The following is a 14,083-nucleotide window of genomic DNA, read 5'->3' as shown; positions in this document are numbered from 1 at the left end:
GGGGGGGGGGTCCAAGCATCCAGGAGAGTGAGTTTATTCCTCTTGGGATGGCTGATCAGGGAAGAGATCAGCAGATGGGAGGAGAAGGGGTGGGGTTTGAGAAAGGGGGCAGAAAGGGAGGACAATGTCAACAAAAAGGGGCTAATAAGGGAAGTACTTTTGGGAGCAATCTAGGACAGATGGTGGGAGAGCAGGGGTGAGTAAGGGGGATTCACTAATGGTGGGGACTTGGAATGTAAATGGGATTAATAACCAGGGGAAACGCAGTTTGGTTCTTAAGGCTTTGAGCAGATTGCAGTGGGAAGTGATATTCTTGCAAAAAACAAATTTGAGACCGTGGGATGTCCATATGCTACATCGTACGCCCTTTAGGGAGGTGGTGGTCCATCAGGGGACAGGAGTTAAATGGACTGGGGGAGTTGCTATCCTACTTAGGCAAAGTTGGGGGTTCACCATACAGCAGGAGTTTCGGGACTCGAGTGGAAGATGTATAGCCCTGCGAGGAACATTGCACTGATTAATTTCTATGCCCCGAATGTGGGTCAGAAAAAATTTTTTCAAACTCTGTTAGGGGAGATTCAAGGATTTGTTAGGGGACAGGTGGTGGTGGGTGGCGATTTCAATGTTGCCCCTGATGCACACCTAGATCGTTCAACTGGGGGTGGGCAGTACAGTGGTCCCAGTCGTACAGCACTATTGCATTTTTTGCAGGCTTTAGAGGTGGTAGACTGCTGAAGATTGCTACATGGAATGCAACGTAATTACACTTTTTACTCACATGCTACTCAAACCTATACTTGTATAGATGGATTATGGGTTCACCTTAATGGATGGCACATGGTGAAGGAAGCTAATATTGGAAAAACAAATCTCAGATCATGCTCCAGTGTGGATTAAGCTTAGCAGAATAGGTCATTTTAGGGGGCGGGGTTTTTGGAGAATTAATGAATCACTGCTGGGGGAGGAGAGGGTGCAGGAAGGGATTAGGCTAACTGTACAGGAATTTTGTCAATTTAATGACAATGGAGAAGTAAATGATGATGTACTATTGGACTCTTTGAAAGCAGTGGTGAGAGGGACCTTGATCAAGTGTGGGGCACGAAAGAAAAGGGAAAGAGGGCAACTTTCGCTCAGCTTGCGCACAAGGTTATTACGCTTAGAAAACCAACATAAGCGGAATCCTACATTGCAGATCTGGGAGGAACTGAAAAAAGTGAGAGGGGAACTGGCGCAACTTCAGATGGTGGAAGTAGATTTTATGAGAACTAAGCTTAAGCAGCAATATTTTGAATTTGCCAATAAATCAAGTGCTATGCTGGCTCGCTATCTTCGGGCTCAGAGAGTGAGGTCGCTTATTCCAACGATGAGGGACAGCAGGGGCAGCTGGCAGTATGCCAACTCTGAAATTGTAAAATACTTTCTGAAATATTTTCAGGATTTATACAGTGCCTCAGACCGAGAGTCGGCTGCAGCAATAGCTCACTATTTGGATCGTATTCCGTTGAAAAGCCTTAATGAGTCAGAGAGTATGCAGCTGGGAGAGCCCATTAGATTTGGGGAGGTACAGGGGTTATAAGAAGGCTCTAAATGGTAAGGCTCCAGGGTTGAACGGGTTTATGGCAAGGTTTTATAAGTGCTTTGTGGGGGAGCTGGGGAACTTGTTGGTAAGGGTGGGTAATGGAGTTCTGGCTGGGAATGGGTTGCCACTGTCTATGTCTGGGGCTGGTTTGACGGTTCTGCCCAAACTACTACTACTACTACTTGACATTTCTAAAGCGCTATTAGGGTTACGCAGCACTGTACAATTTAACATAGAAGGACAGTCCCTGCTCAAGGAGCTTACAATCTAAAGGACAAATGTAGTCAGTCAAATAGGGGCAGTCAAATTGGGGCAGTCTAGATTTCCTGAAAGGTATAAAGGTATACCAATACTCAAACAGAGCTTATAGGCAGTCCATTAGTTAATGATTAACCACTCAAATACAAGTGACCCCTATTTCCAATGTAGTATCTTATGTGATATACTTCTTGTATAGAGGAAAAGCCTCATACCGAGCAAATAATCCTTGTGTTATTCAACTTTAGGGAGCACTGCCCGTTCATCACAGGCTCAAAAACCTCTGTTAAGTGGCCCTCCCCCGTGTGGCTTTTTGCCAAATTCAAATAAAAGTCTTAAGGGTTACTTAGCTTGCTGCTGTGAAATTTCCTGAGCAGTCTTCTATTTGTATACAGTCTTATAAACCCCATCCAGGGTCTTATATACAGGTCTGCTGCCCTACACTTGTTTATAGTTCCCAATAATTCTTGCACATGGTAGATGACTACTAGAGAAAGGGCTTTCTTTTAGCAGACTCCAGTGTTGTGGAAGTGCTTGCCGGTGGAGTTATGTATGGAGGTTTCTTTGAAACAATTCAAAGGGAAGCTAAAGGCTTTTATTTTCCAAAAAGCATTTCTGAAAGCTTAAAATTAATCTGGGGTGTTTTGCCCCATTAAGATAATGAATGAGTGTATGACTGGTCTGGATGTGTGAGTTTTATTATCATTTTATGACGTTCAATTTTTATTTATTGTAAACCACTTTGATTCTAAGAGAAATGTGATATATCAAGTTTTATAAACTACTTAACTACCATTAGCTCTGCCATCTCTGAAACCAGCCACTGGAGCAATCCACTCTGCCAAATCAGGACTTGCATCACTTGATAAACTAGAAAGAATCTGGAGGGCTTTTCCAACCCTCTAGAACTGGATTCCCTACTGCTGGGTCCTCCACAATGCTAAAAGCACCCAAAGCTTGGTCAACAGTGGTAGGTAACTCCTCTTTTGAAAAGCTGGTCCACTGATGGGTCATTCCCGTCTCGCATAGGAATCTCTCCATCCTCCAGGCCGTTCCTGGGAAACGCACAAAGACCTGAAGGGCTAACCAAAGGAGATGTACCAGACAGGAGAGATTGACAAGCACAGCTCAGGAGAGGGACCTTAGGATGATGAATGCGAAATGGCAGTGGCCACAGCCAGAAGGATGCTACACTGCATAGAGAGGGATATAACCAGCAGAAGAAAGGAGGTGTTAATACCCCTGTACAAGTCATTGGTGAAGCATCACTTGGAGTGTTGTGTTCAGATTTAGAGGCCTTATCTTGCTAAGGATGTAAAAAGGCTATTAAGCAGTTCAGAGAAAAAGCAACCAAAATGGTATGAGGCCCGCTTGCAAGACGTATGAGGAGAAACATGAGGACCTTAACATGTAAACCCTGGAGGAAAGGAGAGACAGGGAGATATGATATAGACATTCAAATATTTGAAAGGTATTAATTTACAAACAAACCTTTTCTAGAGACGAGAAGGTGGTAGAACTAGAAGACAAATTGAGATTGCAGTGGGGACTAACTCAAAAATAATAACAGGAAGTACTTCTTCATGGAGAGGGTGGTAGATACTGGATTACCCTCCTGCGGGAGGTGGTGGAGTTGCAAACGGTTATGGAATTCAAAAATATATGGGATAAACAACAAGAAATCCTGTATAGAAGGCATGGAGCCAAACAAGCTTAGCGGTGATTATATGGTAACACCAATAATTGGGAGGCAAAACCAGTGCTGGGCAGACTTCTACGGTCTGTGCCCTGAAAATGGCAAAGGCAAATCAACATCAAGTATACATATGTAGTACCACATACCACCTTATGCTAAGAGTTTATCTTGTTAGGCAAACTGGATGGACCATTCAGGTAGTTAACTGCCGTCATCTACTATGTTAATATGGCTGCAAACCAGCAGTGAGAGCCTCCCAGTTCCCTGACAGTTTCAGCTGTGGTCGCATCCTGGGTCTGGGATTCCCAGTGGATAGACTCCATCCCCTCAATGAGAACAGCATATAGAACCCCAGAGACTGCCACAGCAATAAAAAAAACATGACGGATACGCAGTACAAATTTTGGGCTTCCCCTCCACCCCCCCCCAAGCAGAGGGGAAAATCCTGGCTCCTGCAATTTCAACCCCATCTTTTGCCCCATCTGGAGCTTGTTCTAGGGGAATACAGGAGGGCACCCAACCTTTCACCCTGCAAAATGGCAGGAATTCCCACACTGCTCTGAGAACTGGCTCCCCAAGAAGCTAAAACAGTGCTGCTCACCTCAGGCTCAGCCCCTCTTTCTCTCCAAAAAGTCCACATGTGTAGGCATGGCCTGCTGCCCTCAACTCCCTCGAAGGTCACTGCAGTGAGACCAACATTTGATGTACTCACTAAGGCTCCTATACCATGCCACTGCAACCACAGACAGGACTAATGACTCAAGTTGCTTGCAGTGCAGATCCTGCCGATGCCAACCCACCACCTGTGTGCCTCTCTCTCTCTCAACTCAGGGCTGCAAATATTGACCTGCTGTTCTCTTCCTGCACATTGGCACCTTAACAGCCTCAAGTCTCCAAGGACCCCCTGCCGCATCCCAGTGTCATCAGCAGCCAAGCGCATCAGAAATCAAGAGAGAGAGGGAAGGAAGTGACCTGGACACCTCCAAGTATTCATCCAAGGGACCAAGCAGAGGACCTAGGTTACCTCCCACCTTCCTAACAACTGAGGAACCAGCACAGCAGCCGGGCCCAATGTCACTTCCAACCAGCGCCAGAACACATTGCACTGCTATGCCCATCTAACATCTGTTGGAGACAAGAAAATACTGATTGAAGCTGCATTGTGACCTATATAGGATAGGGGCTCTCATCTGTTGGACATAACCCATTTGTTCTGGACTGGTCTGGTCCCTGGTAATATGGGACCCTTTTGAAGTGGCTGACATGACCCTGTGCCCCTGGTAGAGAAGGGCCTGGCCAGTCTTGTGATACAGGAGATACAGAAGCATTGTCAGTAGAAAAAAATACAAAACAATAAGTTTGCACAGCAGACACCTATGTAACAGATGCTGAAAGACAGGAAGGGGTAAAGCAGGAAATTAACAAGCTCTAGGGTTATGATGTGCAGCAAATGTGGTTGGAAACTTTTAAGGACTGAATGCTGAATTTGTTCTGGACTGGTCTGGAAGAGGATTAGGTCTACAATTATAAATGAGAGAGGCAGTAAATGCACCTACTGACCTACCTAATATATGATAGCCCAAATGTATATTTCTTCCCAGAACTGAGGATGTTTGAGAAGATGAAAATAAGCAAGGCTGCATTTGTTGAGCATATCAAGGTATTGATGCAATTGCTCCCAGATCTTCTGGATCTCTCTGGTGTGGTATGTTAAAAAACACAACCACCCAAAACGGAGGAACAATCAGTCCCTATGTATGTCAGTGAGAGAGAGTTCAGGGAGTAGGGTAGAGAGGCTCTTCCAAAAAACCAAGGGAGACACCAGTATAAAAAGGTGATCTTTATTGGAACTCAAACGACTCGACACAGCTGCTGTGTTTTGGTGTCAAAACCCCTGCTTCAGGAGTCTTGTGATGTTTGTTATACAGAGGTAAGCAATGTTTCCAACATCACACATAACTTCAAAAGGATAAAGTAGATCCAAAGTATTTGGACACGTGTGAAATATCTGTCCTGAAGAAGGCGTTTTGATGACGAAACACAGCAGCTGTGTCAAGTCGTTTGTGCTGTTCCAATAAAGATCACCTTTTTGTACTGGTGTCTCCCTTGGTTTTTTGGAAGAGCCTCTCTTTAAAAAACAAAACATATATGCCTAAGTGTTTTATGAAGTTGACGCCTGAAAACTTCTGCAGAAAGATACACTTGTTCCAGGGCAGGAGTAACATTTTCATATAACACTATATGAAATACAAACAATTTCCATGTAAAGGGATGAAAAGTGGACTCAAGAAAGCTCCAGGGGTCACCAAGAGGTTTTAGGTTTACAAATGTAATTTTAAATACTAATTCTGATGCTACAAGGATATATTTTTAAATCACTTTATTTTAGCTTGTTAACAGTTACAAAAACCATAAATGGGACTCTGTTAATATCAATCCTGCCCATCTCACATGAGCCTAAAGGAAAAATTAGTTTTATCCTTAATAGTCCTTTAGATATAAAAGGAAAAGAATATACCAGGAGGGGAGTCTTACAAATGTAAGCTCATATTTACACTGGGTTTCCTCAGAGTGCTCAGTAACAGAAAACTACTAGAGGTTAGTACAGCAGAGCAGACTGAGGTGAAAGTCAATCAGTCCTTCACTGTTTTCAAAGTGAATTATGTGGGTAAAATGTTGTCTGAAAGTTGGCCATCACAATATAAAAACTTCTAATCATGTTCATAGGAGGTGCTCCCAGGAGCACATTTATGTTTGCTGATGACTGCATTTTCAAATCTTCATGCTTAATACTTCATACTCTCCAAAACAGAAAAATCAATGTTTGCTCATCTGATGAATGCGACCGTTCGGGGCCGAGCTGGCACAGAGGTGCACCATCTGGGGGTTTTGCTGCTACTGCAGGTAGAGAAAAGGCCTCGCAAAGCTCCACTGGATCACATGTGACTGTGTGGTCACAATGAAGAACGCACACACGCACATGCGCATCAGTGTGACAACGCAGGCACATGCGACCCCAGCAGAGCTTCGTAGAGCCTTTTCTCTACCCGTAGTAGCAGTAGGGGTCGCTGGATATGAGGACTGCAAAAATGGACTGTGGTGGCTACGTTATTGTCTTAGCAATTCTCATTGGGGCTTTGTGAGAATCATAAGCCTCCCTCCACACTCTACATTTAAAAAAATCCCCTTTTTCCCTTCCCCTCATATGACTGTTATTTATAACGCAATACAATACAATAAGTATGTCTATCCCACAAGATCCCATATGAGTTCTATGCAGTTTACAATTTAAAGAAGCTGGGCATTCCCAGGAAAAAAACAATTCGATCAGTACTCATTTATACCTGGATCCAGACGTAATCAGTTAGAAAGCTGAATGGCACAGGTGGGATGTCAGCAGTGTGCTTCTCCAGAACACTAAAATCCACAGAATCTTTCGCAATTCGGGGTGGTGTCCCAGTTTTCAGTCTGCCTAAAGCAAACCCCAAATTTTCCAGGGTCTGCGCAAGTCCAACAGAGGGTTGATCTCCCAAGCGTCCAGCTGGGACTGACTTCAGTCCGATTCCAACCATCCCCCGAAGAAATGTGCCATTGGTCAGAACGACACTCCCAGCATGCAATTTGCTTCCATCCCCTATGTAGAAATTGATACCAATATATAAAGGCTGAAGTTTGAGAGTATGGGATACAGTTAAACTTCTATTATTCACCTACAAATTCATTCACTCTGCAGCTCCTCACTAGTTCTCCATCGAGAACCATAACTACATTTTTTTTAATAATAACTGATTAATATGAGAAGCAGGAAATAAACTCAGGTACAAGTTTTAACAGTATTCCAAAGAGCATACCAAGAACAACTCCGGTGACTCTGCATTTTCCAGGATACTGCTGATCTGGCTCCATTATGAGAAGATCTTCCACAGATCCTTCCTGCACCGTAAGATTGGGTGTGCTCAGGATTTCTCTCTGTGGAAAAAAGTACACACTTCATTCACTCCACATGGAACAAAATCAAACTAAATTATAACCAAACTACAGCCCTACATGTTGCTCTTACCAGTTCCCAATCACTTTCAAATGATAGAGAACATGACAGTTCTGAAAGACACACTGACTTTTGTAAAAAGTCTCATATATTGGCCCAGTGTCTTGCAATCAGCTCTCTTTACCTGTCCTACTTATAACTGCTGAGTTATCAGATATCCATCTACAGCAGATTTGAAGCTAAGAATTTACAAACATATTTTTATTCAGGGAAGAAAGATAAATTAGTAAACCCGGGGAGGAGCACACTCGAAGGTTTCGCCCTATATACTACAGACTATTGATGAGAATGAAGGGTACTGGGCTAAACAACTGGTGACATCGAAGACCCCAAACCCATTTCAAAAGGTTAACCCCTTGCAGGTAAAGGAAGACGAGGAAAGTCAGCTGATGGGTCTAAAGGAGACCAATTATTTTAAGAAGATGTCTCACTGTAAGCTTTATGTGTTTACAAAAATTGAGACAGTTGTTCATATTTCTTATGTGTTTTGGTAGAGAATTCCAGCTTTTTGTATATAGGGAGGTGAATCCTGACAAGTACACTGATTTGTATATTAAACCCTGGCAGTTGGAAAAATGGAGGACATGGTAATTTTGCGTTCCCAAAACAGCACTGAGTAATGGTAGGTCAATTAGGCCTACAATATATTCAGGAGCAAGACCAAAAATAATCCTGTAGACCAGCATGTATACCTTAAAAACTATTCTTGCTCTAATTGAGAGCCAGTGTAGTTCTTGTAATAATGGGATGGCTCTTTCATAACAAGACTTCCTATGGATCAATCTTGCAGTTGTGTTTTAGGCCATTTACAAATTTCTTAGGATTTGCTCCTTGCAACCTATATAGTGAATGATACATACCTGTAGCAGGTGTTCTCCGAGGACAGCAGGCTGATTGTTCTCACGACTGGGTTGACGTCCACGGCAGCCCCCACCAACCGGAATAAAACTTTGCGGGCGGTCCCGCACGCAGGGCACACCCACCGCGCATGCGTGGCCGTCCTCCCGCCCGTGCGCAACCGTTCCCGCTCAGTTGAATGACAAGCAAAGGAATGAGTAAAAACACAACTCCAAAGGGGAGGAGGGAGGGTAGGTGAGAACAATCAGCCTGCTGTCCTCGGAGAACACCTGCTACAGGTATGTAGCATTCGCTTTCTCCGAGGACAAGCAGGCTGCTTGTTCTCACGACTGGGGTATCCCTAGCTCTCAGGCTCACTCAAAACAAGAACCCAGGTCAATTGAACCTCGCAACGGCGAGGGTATAACAGAAATTGACCTACGAAGAACAACTAACTGAGAGTGCAGCCTGAGCAGAATAAATTCGGGTCCTGGAGGGTGGAGTTGGATTCAAACCCCAAACAGATTCTGCAGCACCGACTGCCCGAACCGACTGTCGCGTCGGGTATCCTGCTGTAGGAAGTAATGAGATGTGAATGTGTGGACAGATGACCACGTCGCAGCTTTGCAAATCTCTTCAATAGTGGCTGACTTCAAGTGGGCCACCGATGCTGCCATGGCTCTAACACTATGAGCCGTGACATGACCCTCAAGAGTTAGCCCAGCCTGGGCGTAAGTGAAGGAAATGCAATCTGCTAGCCAATTGGAGATGGTGCGTTTCCCGACAGCAACCCCTTTCCTATTGGGGTCGAAAGAAATAAACAATTGGGCGGACTGTCTGTGGGGCTGTGTCCGCTCCAGATAGAAGGCCAAAGCTCGCTTGCAGTCCAATGTGTGCAACTGACGTTCAGCAGGGCGGGTATGCGGTCTGGGAAAGAATGTTGGCAAGACAATTGACTGGTTAAGATGGAACTCCGACACCACCTTTGGCAGAAACTTGGGGTGAGTGCGGAGTACTACCCTATTATGATGAAATTTTGTATAAGGAGCGTGAGCTACCAGGGCCTGAAGCTCACTGACTCTACGAGCTGAAGTAACTGTCACCAAGAAAATGACCTTCTAGGTCAAGTACTTCAGATGGCAGGAATTCAGTGGCTCAAAAGGAGGTTTCATCAGCTGGGTGAGGACGACGTTGAGATCCCATGACACTGCAGGAGGCTTGACAGGGGGCCTTGACAAAAGCAAGCCTCTCATAAATCGGACGACTAAAGGCTCTCCAGAGATGGCTTTACCCTCTACACGATGATGATAAGCAGTAATCGCACTAAGGTGATTCCTTACTGAGTTGGTCTTGAGGCCAGACTCTGATAAGTGCAGAAGGTATTCAAGCAGGTTCTGTGCAGGACAAGAACGAGGTTCTAGGGCCTTGCTCTCACACCAAACGACAAACCTCCTCCACTTGAAAAAGTAACTCTTTTAATGGAATCCTTTCTAGAGGCAAGCAAGACGCGGGAGACACCCTCCGACAGACCCAACGAAGCAAAGTCTACGCCCTCAACATCCAGGCCGTGAGAGCCAGAGACAGAAGGTTGGGGTGCAGAAGCGCTCCGTCGTTCTGCGAAATGAGAGTGGGAAAACACTCCAATCTCCACGGTTCTTCGGAGGACAACTCCAGAAGTACAGGGAACCAGATCTGACGGGGCCAAAAGGGTGCTATCAGAATCATGGTGCCGTGGTCTTGCTTGAGCTTCAGTAAGGTCTTCCCCACCAAAGGTATGGGAGGATAAGCATACAGGAGACCGGTCCCCCAATGGAGGAGAAAGGCATCCGACGCTAGTCTGCCGCGTGCCTGTAGTCTGGAACAGAACAGAGGCAGCTTGTGGTTGATCGGAGAGGCTAAAAGGTCCACCGAGGGAGTGCCCCACTCTCGGAAGATCTTGCGTACCACTCTGGAATGGAGCGACCACTCGTGCGGTTGCATGACTCTGCTCAGTCTGTCGGCCAGACTGTTGTTTACGCCGGCCAGGTATGTGGCTTGGAGAAGCATGCCGAATTGGCGAGCCCAACGCCACATCCCGACGGCTTCCTGACACAGGGGGCGAGATCCGGTGCCCCCCTGCTTGTTGATGTAATACATTGCAACCTGATTGTCTGTCCGAATTTGGATGATTTGGTAGGACAGCCGATCTCTGAAGGCCTTCAGCGCATTCCAGACCGCTCGGAGCTCCAGGAGGTTGATCTGAAGATCCTGTTCCTGGAGGGACCACAATCCCTGAGTGTGGAGCCCATCGACATGAGCCCCCCACCCCAGGCGAGATGCATCCGTCGTCAGCACTTTTGTGGGCTGCAGAATTTGGAATGGACGTCCCAGGGTCAAATTGGTCCGAATGGTCCACCAGTGCAGTGAATTGCGGCAACTGATGGAGAGGCGGATGACATCTTCTAGATTCCCGGTGGCTTGACACCACTGGGAAGCTAGGGTCCATTGAGCAGGTCTCATGTGAAGGCGAGCCATGGGAGTCACATGAACTGTGGAGGCCATGTGACCCAGGAGTCTCAACATGTGCCGAGCCGTGACCTGCTGAGACGCTCTGGTCTGGGAAGCAAGGGACAGAAGGTTCTGCGCCCTTGCTTCGGGAAGAAAGGCCTGAGCCGTCTGAGAATTCAGCAGCGCTCCTATGAATTCCAGAGATTGGACCGGCTGGAGATGGGACTTCGGGTAATTTAGCACAAACCCCAGCAGCTCCAGAAGGTGGATAGTGCACTGTATGGACCGAAGGGCTCCTGCCTCTGAGGTGTTCTTGACCAGCCAATCGTCGAGGTACGGAAACACATGCACTCCCAGCTTGCGCAGGTACGCCACCACCACCACGAGGCACTTCGTGAACACTCGTGGCGCAGAGGCGAGCCCAAAGGGCAGCACACAGTACTGAAAGTGCCGTGTTCCCAAACGGAATCTGAGATACTGTCTGTGAGCTGGCAGTATCGGGATTGTGAGTGTATGCGTCCTTTAAATCCAGGGAACATAGCCAATCGTCTTTCTGAATCATTGGTAGAAGGGTGCCCAAGGAAAGCATCCTGAACTTCTCTTTGACCAGGTATTTGTTCAAGCCTCTCAGGTCTAGGATGGGGCGCATCCCCCCTGTTTTCTTTTCCACAAGGAAGTACCTGGAATAGAATCCCTGCCCTTCCTGCCCGGGTGGCACGGGCTCGACCGCATTGGCGCTGAGAAGGGCGGAGAGTTCCTCTGCAAGTACCTGCCTGTGATGGGAGCTGAAGGATCGGGCTCCCGGTGGGCAATTTGGTGGAGTGGAGGCCAAATTCAGGGTGTATCCGCACCGCACTATTTGGAGAACCCACTGGTCGGAGGTTATCAGAGGCCACCTTTGGTGAAAAACTTTCAACCTCCCCCCGACCGGTAGGCCGTCCGGTACGGACACTTTGATGGCGGCTATGTTCCCGTGGATCCAGTCAAAAGCCCGTCCCCGGCTTTTGCTGTGGAGGTGCAGGGGGCTGCTTAGGCGCACGCTGTTGACAGGAACGAGCGCGCTGGGACTGTCCCTGTGCCTGATGAGGCCTTCGGGCCGGCTGGGTGTACCTACACTTGCTGTAGGCGTAGGGTGCAGCCTGCCGAGCCTGGGAAAAACGTCCACCTGTAGAGGTGGGTGCTGAAGGCGCCCGGTGGGAGAGCTTGTCGAGAGCGGTTTCCCACTAATGTAGTTGGTCCACCAACTGCTCGACCTTCTCGCCGAAAATATTATCCCCCCGGCAAGGGACATCAGCCAGCCGCTGCTGGGTGCGGTTGTCCAGGTCAGAGGCACGCAGCCATGAGAGTCTGCGCATCACTATACCTTGGGCCGCAGCTCGAGATGCCACATCACAGGTGTCATAGATACCCCTGGACAGGAACTTTCTGCACGCCTTCAGCTGCCTGACCACCTCCTGAAAAGGCCTGGACTGCTCCGGGGGGAGCTTGTCGACCAGGTCCGCCAGTTGCTTCACATTATTCCGCATGTGTATGCTCGTGTAGAGCTGGTAGGATTGGATGCGGGTCACGAGCATTGAAGATTGGTAGGCCTTCCTCCCAAACGAGTCCAGAATGCGAGACTCCCGCCCCGGGGGCACCGAAGCGGTATCCCTCGAACTCCGTGCTCTCTTGAGAGCAGAGTCCACGACCGCCGAGTCATGAGGCAATTGAGGCCGCATTAACTCTGGGTCTGAGTGGATCCTGTATTGGGACTCCGCTTTCTTGGGGATGGTGGGATTAGATAAAGGTCTCAACCAGTTCCGAAGCAGTGTCTCTTTGATGACATTGTGCAACGGTACCATGGAGGACTCTCTAGGTGGTGATGGATAGTCGAGGACCTCGAGCATCTCAGCCCTCGGCTCATCCACAGAGACCACGGGAAAGGGAATGCAGATAGACATATCCCTGACAAAGGAGGCAAAGGAGAGGCTCTCAGGTGGCGAGAGCTTCCTCTCCGGTGAAGGAGTGGGGTCGGAGGGAAGGCCTCGGCACCGGGCTAGAGCACGCCGGCGCCTCCATCAACGGCGCCGGCTGGTGCATCAGCCCTTCCAGGATCCCCGGAAGGATGGCTCGGAGGCACTCGTCAAGGCCCGCTGTCGGGAAAGGCGAGTGGACCGGTGGAGGTGCCGGTGCCAGAATCTGCTCGGGTCCAGGAGACGGCACCGAAGTGCCCGTGCCCTGATGTAGCGATACCTCTACCACCGAGGGGGAACGCTCTTCCCGGCACTGCCGCTTCTTCGGAATCGAGTCATCTCTGGAGCCGGAGCTGGTAGCCACATGCGCCGTGGGCGACCGATGACGGTGCTTTTTAGCTTTCTTCCGGTGCCCGTCATCGGCGCTCGGCGGTACCGAAGAGAAGGAGGTAGATCCCCCTCGGCCTCGAGGGATCGGGTCCAACAGGGTTCGGTCCCGATGGCCCTGGGTAGAGGGAGTGACCGGGGCTGATTGCCCGCGCGGTCGCTCACCCCTGCCATCTCCGGAAGACCGGCGGGCCAACGGAACCTGTGCTCCTGGGGTCGGTGCCATCGGTGCCGATTTCGTCGACATCGGTACCGGTACTGAAGATCCGGCCGTCGACACCGATGCCGTCGAAGTCGATGTCGAGGGGCCGGCGCAAGTTCCAAAAAGACAGTCCCGCAGAACTTGCCTCGCCACCTGTGTCCATTTCCGTAAACCGAGACACAAGGTGCACGTCTTGGTATTATGCTCCGGCCCAAGGCACTGGAGGCACCAAGCGTGAGTGTCGGTCTGCGAGATATGCCGGCCGCATCGACCACACTTCTTAAATCCACTCGGGACCTTCGAGGACATCGACGGAAAAATCACGTCGGCGAAGTCAAAATCGTCGATGGTGGCGGTAAAAAGCACACCCGAAAAAGAAATCGACCGCGCAGCCACAAGGCCGCAACGAGGCGCCCCACGCTAAATGATGAGGGGAGACAAACAAAGTTTTTTTTTTTTTTTTTTTTTTAAAGAAAACTGAACAAAGAAAACAACGAAGAAGAAAAACTCGCAGCTAAGACGCGATCCGGTTTCCGGGGCTGACAGAGAGACAGAGACGAACGCAGCTCTCTCCAGCGCAGAAAAGACTGAGCGGGAACGGTCGCGCACGGGCGGGAGGACGGCCGCGCATGCGCGG

At 48.4% G+C, this 14,083-nt stretch overlaps 1 protein-coding gene across 1 annotated transcript in view; it reads right to left on the bottom strand.

Annotated features, from left to right (window-relative positions):
• The window catches only part of MTO1 (mitochondrial tRNA translation optimization 1), an 89,368-nt gene that overhangs the window by 60,325 nt on the left and 14,960 nt on the right, over positions 1-14,083 (bottom strand). Inside the window, exons 3-4 of the mRNA XM_030220430.1 lie at positions 7,385-7,502; positions 6,878-7,167 (exon numbers count right to left, since the gene is read on the bottom strand). Of these exons, the coding sequence (XP_030076290.1) occupies positions 6,878-7,167; positions 7,385-7,502 (408 nt within the window). The remainder of the gene's footprint in view (positions 1-6,877; positions 7,168-7,384; positions 7,503-14,083) is intronic.

The sequence above is a fragment of the Microcaecilia unicolor genome, chromosome 1 (assembly GCF_901765095.1).
Source record: "Microcaecilia unicolor chromosome 1, aMicUni1.1, whole genome shotgun sequence".
Taxonomy (NCBI): domain Eukaryota; kingdom Metazoa; phylum Chordata; class Amphibia; order Gymnophiona; family Siphonopidae; genus Microcaecilia; species Microcaecilia unicolor.
Note: the sequence above shows the minus strand (reverse complement) of the source record. Positions and strands in the feature narration are given on the sequence as shown.